General features: G+C 41.0%; 1 protein-coding gene across 1 annotated transcript; it reads left to right on the top strand.

The window, feature by feature from the left end:
* The first annotated feature begins 5,934 nt into the window (after positions 1–5,934).
* Positions 5,935–8,166, top strand: LOC113177689 (disintegrin and metalloproteinase domain-containing protein 20-like). The gene has a single exon (XM_026382230.2). The coding sequence runs from the start codon at positions 5,935–5,937 to the stop codon at positions 8,164–8,166; it is 2,232 nt and encodes a 743-aa protein (XP_026238015.2).
* Positions 8,167–9,861: the final 1,695 nt, after the last annotated feature.

The raw sequence follows: 9,861 nt of genomic DNA, 5'->3' as shown, positions 1-9,861 counted from the left end.
CTTGCTTCCAGTAGGTGGCGTTGTCTATTCCTAGCTTGAGCCTCTGTATTCAAGGTGGTGGGTAGAGCCAGTGTGAAAGGAAATGAGCTTCCACCTGTATCTTCCCTGCTCTAGTCTCTGAGGTAGAAACCAGGTGCCTGTACAGTTGTTGTTTTGCGTTGATAGCTACAACCCCCAAAAGCTTGTGGGAAATATTTTGAGTTATCGCAGCTAAGGGTGGGGGAGTTGGAAACCGGGTACCTGGATCAGCCGCAGAACCGAGCTGGTAGCCACACCCCTTTGATGGGTTTTAAGGGTTGATGGGCTTCCTCCGGACTAGCATTCGGGGCGGGGCCAGACTTCCTCCTCCGGTCTGGCTTGGCCCCGGGCGTCTTCCTCCTCCGTAGGTTAATAGTCTAAATGGCTCAGCACATAGGGAGTAAATTTAGATCCCAACATCAGAATTTATGAGGTGCCATTAGGGTTTCAGAGAGGGTTGTTATCTGGTCAGGGAAAACCAGGCATGGGTGAGTTCAAGGCACAAGCAGGCATTCCAAGCAAGTTTAAAACATCAAAATAGGGCCAGGCCAAATACAAATCCTGATATTTACAGAAAACAGAAATGTATCTTTTATAACTTTTGAAAAGATGGCTCCTGATCTTAAGAGGGAATTAGGCTGGGTTTATCAGTCTGAGCAGTATGTTTTTAGAAGACTATTCAAAATTAATTTTTAGCTACTGGGATGAAAAAAAATACCAATTTTCTAGCAGTAGAGGAAGAGAACAACCCTAGAATTTGAGAAGGAATATCTTCAACCCTGGAAATTATGGAGGAGAGAAGGACATTAATGAACTTTGTCCTTCATAACTACTGTAAGGTCCTTGCTTAGCATCTGGACAGCCATCTTAAGTGACAGTTGCCATTTTAAGATTCTTAGGTTTATAATTAATTTCTTATATTTCAAATATCATATGGTCCAGGGCTGGGATAGGTAAGCACTTCAAAAGAGAAATCTAGGTTATTAGACTAGAAATAGTCCTTGGATCATGGGAGATAAGTAGCTTTAAATGGAGGATCCAGACTGTCAGACTCTATGTCAGGGGAGAAAATGGATCCACACAGTAAAACACTCTCCACCAGTCAATAAAGACAGGGCCTGCTCTCACCATTTTGAGTGACCAATAGTTGATTTGCTTGATTATCATATCATTTACATCTTACTGTAGTTTCAGATTTGCTTCACCAGTGGGCTTGGTGCCTATGGGTAATGAATATGCATATTGCTGTTACGGAAAATATGGAAAATTATGGCAATGGGTCAAAGAGACAAATACTTGGAGATGCAGAAGAGCAAGGTTTATTCAGCACCAGTGTGGGCTCAGTAGTTTTCTCCAAAGGCTGAGTTCAGCCCTTTGTTCTTGCCGCAGTCTGGCTGGGCACAAATCACCGAGCTGCCACAAAGCACTTGTATGTTCAAATAGGAAACTTTATTGCCCAAACTCCACCAGCACTCCACGCACACTTCCCGGAATCTCTCTCCCCCAGGCTCCGCGCCAACCCTCTCGAAACCCCAGGAGAACTCAATGGGAACTCCAAAGTAGTGGGCGCAGAGCCAGGCAACCGAGGCAGCAAGAGCCGCCCTATTGCCAGAAAGCAAAGGTCTAATATACAACTGAATACACAGCTTAACTAACCATCATCATCTCAATGGCTCGCTGGCATCACCTTTCAACCATTCCTTCTGGCAAAATGCCAGGCGTCATTCCCACTGGGCTGTGGCCCTCAACATGTTCTCAGTATCTTTTATACAATACAGACTTCCAGGTTTCAAGACTTTCTCATGCAAGTAGCCTTGATCCCTCCCTCTTACTCCAGGTAGCTCTGGTTCCTGCCACAGCTGCTGAGCAAGCATGATATAGAAGTGAAACCTAGCATGTTGCAGTTATTAGCAGAGATAAAAAGAAACATCTTAGGAACGAGTTGCTGTTTCACAGCCAAAATGGTTATATAACTAGGGTTATTGTTGTGAACTATGGCAATAAGAAAGGAATTAAGTAGTAGGTGGAGTGTAGTTGCTGTGCATGTTTTATTGTTGTTGTTTGTTTGTTTATTTTGTGGTTCTGGGGATCGAGGGCCTTGTGCATGCAACTGAGCTATATCTGCAGTGCTGTGCATGTTTAAAACTAAATAAATTATAGAAGACAAAGAAACATAAGGCCTATTTCCTCTTCAGAATCAGTCCACTCTCCCACTTTCACTCTCCCTTGGCTTTCATAAGAGTGAACATTTGCCTCTACTTCCATCCTCATTTTGCCTAAAAAAAATTTTCTTTTGCTAAACATTTACACTTGCCTGACATTTTCTCTCACATAGGATGCAAGTACCCAGAGAATTTTCACTAGTGATTTCAGAATCAGGATATAAGGTAAACAGGCCACACCCCTGAATCTGGAACAACATTCCTCCTGCTGAGAAAGGAAGCTGAGAGGCTGTGACCCCCCACCCCCCACAGGCTCCATGAGAAGGAAATGAAGATTGCTTACTCAGGCCTAATACAGACTAAATCTACTTATGTACATTTCCCTGCCTCTTCTTTAAAAGTTCTAATTTTCAGGGATTTCAGAGATGGAAATTTTGAAACATTTAAGTTTCCTCCACTTTCATTCAAAGCTGGCTATTTTCCTACCAAATTGACTCTGAATTTTTCTGGAATATCCTGAAAAATTATTGTTATTACTAGGTGACCCTAGGGGACACAAGATGTACTCTTCTCTGGGTGGGATCTTGTGTCCCCTAGTAATAACACTTTGAGCACCATAGACAAGACTATGTGTATAACTTCTTAGGATTGGATTTTTTTTTTTAAATAGAACCTGTATTAGTCAACTATTTTACTGCTGTGACAAAAGAACCTGACCAGAACAATTGTAGAGGAGGAAAAGTTTATTTGGTGGCTCACAGTTTTAGTTCATAAAAGTCCAATTCCATTCCTCAGGGTTCCAGGTGAGGCAGGACATCATGGCAGAAGAGTGTGGGGGAAGAAAGCAGCTCACATTATGATCAGAAAGCAGAGAGAGATTCAAAATATATTGTACAAAACTACTTCCTCCAACCATATCCTCCTGCCTCCAGTTACCACTCAGTTAATCCCAGTAGGAATTAATTCACTGATTATGTTAAGGCTGTAACACAATCATTTCTCCTCCAAACCTTCTTGCATTGTTTCACATGTGAGTTTCTGGGGGACACCTCTTCTAAACCATAACAGGACCAAACTTTATAATGCTTTGCTTAGTTCAATAATATAGAAAATTATTTTTCAAATTTTTTAATACAACAATGTCACTGCTAGGAATTTTTTCTATGAATATACTTTCTACTATACTCCAAAATATATGTTATAAGTATGTTCTCAGAGTGTAAGGGACCGGCGAAACGTCGGAGGAAGAGACCACAAGAGACTGGCTTCATGCAATAAGCAGATGGGGATTTTTATTGAGGATCCAATTCAGCAAGCTGAGGCTCTAGGCTCACTCAGGAAGGGAAAACAGCCCAGAGCCCAGAGCAGGGGTTGAACAATGCTTAAGGGCGGGGGCTTTGCATACATCACAGTCTCCTTTAACAAATCACCATACACCGCGGGAAAATCAAACAACAATTCTTAGACTTGATTAGTACATTCATTGGCGGGAACAGGGCTGGCTGGAGTGATAGGTCATTCCTAAGGAGGGGGTTACATTTAAACTGATTGGTTCGGGCCCTGAATGTCTACGTGACAAGCAGCACAGGGTCTTGAATGCTTACGTGAGGAGTTACACAGGATCCCAGGCCATAAATCAACTAAATTCCCAGTAGGGCCTTGTCTTAACTGCCTCAGGAATTTAACCCATGCTTTGCAGCTTAGAAACTTTACCCTTTCAAGAGTAGTTTGCAAGAACCAAATAAAATAGGAAGTCATCTCAAAGTCCATTATTAGGAAACTTCTTGAATACATCTATATGAAAGGATACTATGAGGCCACTAAAAGTAAAGTGAATCTTTAAATGATACTATAAAATGCTCTTCAAGATCCATGAAAAATGGGCTGGGGATATAGCTCAGTTGGTAGAGTGCTTGCCTCTCATGCAGAAGGGCCTGGGTTCAATCCCCAGCACCACACACATACACTCACACAAATGAAGAAGATACATGAAAAAAGGCTCCCACCCCATCCCACCCTGCCCCATGGGTTTGGTGCCAGAACACCATTAAAAGAACTACCACTAAATCAAATGGGAAAGGGAAAACAGCATTGTTATCATTGGACTCATAGATTCAAGCAAGTTTATCCCTATTGGGATCTGATCTACAAATGTGGTGGAATCAACAAAAGAACCATGAAAACACTGAGAAGGAGGCTGCTGAGAAGGGAAAGGGCTCCTTCAAGTGTATCTGGATCTTAGACAAAAAAAAAAAAAAAGCTGAGTATAAGCGTGATATCACCATTGACATCTCCTTGTGGAAATTTGAGAGCTGCAAGTATTATGTGATTATCATGGATGCCCCAGGACACAGAGACCTTATAAAAAACATGAATACAGGCCTATCTCAGGCTGATTCCTGATAACTGCTACTAGTATTGGTGAATTTGAAGCTGATCACTCCAAGACTGGCAGACCCATGAATGCCCTTCTGGTTTCCACACTGGGTATGAAGCAACTAATTGTTGGTATTAACAAAATGGATTCCACTGAGCCACCCTATAGGGCTGGAATTTTTTGATGACCACAGGGTAGGTAAGGTTGAATTTGATAAGAAAATTGTTTCACACCTTATATTTTTCATTTCCTGACATGTATTTATACTTTCATTGCATCAATCACCCCCAACTCAATTCAATTTCCATGAAATTTAATTCTCCCCTCTAAATTCCCAAAGAGAATATCTATTCTCCATTTTGTAAGGTTCTTAACTTAATTACTATTGAACCCTTAACTCATATAGATTTGAAAAACTTCATATTTGTCCTAAAATTGCACAAACCCCATTTATTCTTATCCCACTTATGATTTATTATTTACTGTTTATTGTTTATTATTTACTTGGTTCTTCTAGTTTGAGAAAAAGCCATAACTGTCCAAAAATTGCACCAAATCAATGTATCCTTCCTATTGCATATGGAAAATGACAAACTCCCAAATAGTGAGACCTAGGAAAAGGGGAGGGGGAAGGAAAGCCCTACATTGAGAACATTGATCCTCTCCTAGTATATACTTTCCAGTAGTGAAAAAAAAATCCTGGAGAGGAGATGTCCATCAAACCTAGAAAGGCAGTCTCTGGGAAGAGGCCAAAGCATTAATCCTTCTCTAAACAAATCCTTTCCAGAAACCAACCACTGACCCCAGGCCTTCCACCAGGCCCAGTAAGATAAATCCCAGAGACCCACCATTGACCCCAGACTCCCTCCCATTTGACCCAGTAAAACAGACCCCAAATTCCTGTGTGCCCAAGCTGACATGCTCATTAATTAAATCACCTCTTAGTATAACCTTCATAAGCCAAATCCCCTCCTTTGTTTAGTGATACATTTTTCCACTAGGAGAGTGGGTCCATGAGAACCATGACTCCATTCCTGAATAAGGGATTTGGGCTAATCTGTGAAGCGTCAGGCCCAATCTTTTTGTGCTAACACTTCCTCTTCGTATTAATTCCCTTTAGAACTGGAGATTTTCAGCTCAGATATACACCTTTTTTTCCCCAAATACAACCCCAATTTTTTCCCTTCCCAAGAAGATTCAATCCTCTGAGTAATCAGCTACTTGAGCACAGCATTGTTATGTAATAGCCTCACTCTCCCCTTCAACTCTCAGAGTTGGCCAGGCCTTCAGTCACTGTTGTCCTCCTGACTACCTCCACAGCAGTCTTGCCTGCCTCCCACTTGACCTTATTTGCTTTGGGCTGAGGCTCCTTTATTCATGGGGCCTGCTTGGGCCCAGAGACCCTTGATGGGAGTTCTCTGGCTGCATGTACTCTGGGTACTCCTCTGCCTTGTCTGCTGCTCCCATGACCCCCCAAAATGGCGCTTCACATCTTCTGAGATTGTGATTCCCAAGAAGGTACCCCAGAGGAGGGGTGAAATTAAAATGCCAAACCAGCTCGCCTACAGCATTCGCTTCCGGGGCCAAAGACATGTGATCCACATGAAGCTCAAGAAGAACTTGATACCCAGACATTTTCCTGTTGTTACTAATAATGACCAAGGAGCCAATCAGGAGGACTACCCATATGTCCCTCAAGATTGTTACTACTACAGCTATCTGGAAGGGGTTCCTGGGTCTGTGGCCACCCTGGATACCTGCTATGGAGGGCTGCGTGGCATGCTGCAGGTGGATGACTTCACTTATGAAATCAAACCATTGGAGGCTTCTTCCAGATTTGAGCATGTGGTTTCTCTGCTTGTGTCAGAAGACACAGCAGATGAAGACGAAAGGTGTAAAATTGAAGACGAAGAGACAAATCAAATACCTGAAGAGGTAAACTTAGCTGAAAGTCCTAGAGCAGGCCCTGTTTATTTGTGGCGATTACACATGAAACACATGAAGCTTCATTTCACAATTACTAGTTCAGTATATTCGCAGAATCAAAATAAGACCCAGGTAATAGAAAATGTAGTGATTATAAATAATATCCTGGATTCCATTTACAGACCAGGCAATTTATATTCCAACATACGTATTCTGTGCATTTGGGAAAACAATGATGAATTTGAACTGAAATCATACAGAAGTCCTTCTGAGGCTACACATGAGTTTGGTTTATGGAAATTTTATAAACTGTGGAAAGTTTTTACACATGACACTTCAATACTTTATGTAGGATATAAGATAGGAGGTTCAAGGTATTATGCCGCCCATTCTGGCTACTGCAACCCCAATTGGGGAGCAGCATATGTGAATTTTGAAGACTATCACATATTTAAGATCGCAGCTGTTACGGCACATGCAATTGGTCACAACATGGGCATAGGTCATGACGACCCTTCATGTGTTTGTTTTCGAAGACATCGTTGTGTTATGAATCCAATACCTGGTCTTCTAGATATGTTTAGCAATTGTTCTTATAATATGTTGCATTGGATGGTACATAAATGGGATCCTTGCTTGAGTCTACCTAATGTACCATACGACAATTTTCCTTATATTTCTAATCGTTGTGGAGACAAGGATTTAAATTTGAATGAACAATGTGACTGTGGCTCCCTTAAGGAGTGTGCCAATAACTCTTGTTGTGCTACCAACTGTGCCTTCACTTCTGGCAGTACATGCGATACTGGAGGTTGCTGCGATCATTGTAAATTCGCTAGTGCGGGAACACTTTGCAGAGATGTACGTGGTATTTGTGACCTTCCAGAGTACTGTGATGGGACAGGGAATAATTGCCCAGATGATTTCTATGTCCAGGATGGAACCCCATGTTCACCACTCTCTGTTTGTGTGAGAGGAAACTGCAGTGACCGTGATTTGCAGTGTCAAGCCCTTCTTGGATACCAAGTAAAAGATGCTTTACCAATGTGCTATGAAAAATTGAATGTAATAGGTGACCGATTTGGAAACTGTGGGCTTAAGTACGTAAGAGGGGGAATTAAACCTATGAAATGTGAAATAGATGATGTTTTATGTGGAATGTTGCACTGCAGTAATGTTCATCAAGTTCCTGGTATAGGTGAGCACAGCACATTTCATCACATATATGTAGGTGATGCTAAACTGGAATCATGCTTTGGATTTGATACACATTATGGTGAAGAACTACCAGAAATGGGGCTTGTAGTGGATGGTGCAACCTGTGGCCCTGGACAATACTGTTTAAATAAAAATTGTACTTTTCATCGGGATTTTCCTTTTACCTGTGATGTGAAGACATGCAATTACAAAGGTGTGTGCAACAATCTGGAAAAGTGTCACTGTTTGAGGGGTTGGAAACCACCAGATTGTGAACAGAAAGGAACAGGTGGCAGTGAGGACAGTGGCCCTCCACCAGATAAAGAGTTATCTATGAAAGCCAAAATTCAAGTCACTGTAAACAAGGGACTAGTTGTAATCTTATCTCGTATCACTGCTTTTCTTCTTGTAATTTGTATTGGTGCAGCTATAAAAGCAAAAATGACTGCAGATGCGAAGAAAAAGGCTAAACCTCCTAAGAAATGAATACTAATGGGACTCACTGTATGGAAAAACGTACAATGGCACTTGCTGAAAGAAATGATTACTCTCACAATTTCATAAATTTTCGTGATTCTGAGGTTGTCATCTTAAAGTTAATCTTGAAATAAAATTCACTGGAAAGTTAAAAATGGTTTACTGTGCTTAAATTCACTTCATATCGGATCATATTTTTGAATGAGTGAGAGAGAGATTGAGTGTGTGTGTGTATGTTTTATGTGTGTATATGTGTGTGTGTGTGTGTTTTGTTAGGAATTGAACCCAGGGCCTTGCAAATAACCAGGTAAGAGCTCAACCTCTGAGCTACACCCACTGACCAGGTTATACATATCCTTAATACTCCTATAGGTGAAACAGAAACTTTTAGATTCAATAGGAAGAGAAACTCATTGAAGATGTGGACTCTTAAGTGTTCGTCTATGCCCTGTTCTGGATCCCGGATGTGCTAGGATGTTCTAGTTTTAACACTGTCACAATCTGTTTCCAACTGGTAAGCACTGGGTTTTTGTTGTTATTTTTATCATTAGTGGAAAACTACTGAGGGTAAGAATTGTCAGAGATCCACAGGGAGGACTAAAATGAACTTGTGTATTATACCCGCATTGTAAATTTCAACAGCAGTTCTGACACGTGCAGACAAAGCAATTATAGACAAAGTGCTACTCTTTCAGGATTTTGAGAACTACATTTAACATAGACATGAAACATACTTCTCCATAAGCAATCAAAATGTAATGATGGCACCTAAGAAAAGCCTATGAAAGCCAAAATTCACTAGTTGTAATCTTATCTCGTTTTAGGGCTAAGTGCATGCCAGTGGCCATCAGTCTCTTTATCCTCAGATTTATTCTTAGCTTATGCTAAACCTGTGATATTCTATGCATAGTCTTTGACAGTTTATTGATTAACAATCACATAAAAATCATGGGCAATAATAGAACACTTCTTAATACTTCTCATGATTGAAATCATAGGATAGCACATTCAAAATCCCAGGAATTGCAAAAACATAGGCCGGCTACAAATTGTAGCATGCAACTAACCAGAGGGCAGGAAGAACCAGAAACAGAATCAGAAACAGTGCGCTTGTTTGGAGCCTGGTGAGTGACCAGGATAGTATATTCCTCCTTTAAAGGGGTCATATTTCAAATTCTTCCTCTTCAGGAAGTCTGGATTAGGGTAAGTACCAGAGGGGAGAAGAAGGATGCAGAAGGAGAGAATCAGTGGGGTTGCCATGGTGATATTATAGTTTGTTCATCTTTCCAGAGTTCTGTCCATCCCAGAAAGAGGGGCATTAAATGTCCCTAAATTGCCATCTAATCTCTCCCTTTAGGTTTGTTAATATTTGCTTTCTGTATTTGGGTGTTCTGATATTGGGTGCATATATTTGGAATTGTTATTTCCTCTTGCTGAATCGACCATTTATTATTATATACTGGTCTTCTTTGTCTCTTTTACTGCTTTTAACTTATATTTCATCTGGATATTAGCAAGGCTATTCCTGCTTTCTTTGGGGTTCCTCTTTGGGATATCTTATTCTGTCCATCACTTTCAGTTTAGGCATTTCCTTAGAGTTGAAGTGAGTTTCTAATTGCTTACCTAACATATTAATATAGTTACTTTAAAAACTGTTCTCTTGGGGCTGGGAATGTGGCTCAAGTGGTAGCACGCTCACTTGGC

This window comes from Urocitellus parryii, chromosome 6 (genome assembly GCF_045843805.1).
Source record: "Urocitellus parryii isolate mUroPar1 chromosome 6, mUroPar1.hap1, whole genome shotgun sequence".
Lineage (NCBI taxonomy): Eukaryota > Metazoa > Chordata > Mammalia > Rodentia > Sciuridae > Urocitellus > Urocitellus parryii.
This window is presented reverse-complemented; position numbering and strand designations above follow the sequence as displayed.

Excerpts from the sequence above, each read along its gene's own strand:
- LOC113177689 (XM_026382230.2), top strand. The coding sequence starts at position 5,935 with ATGGGGCCTGCTTGGGCCCAGAGACCCTTGATGGGAGTTCTCTGGCTG.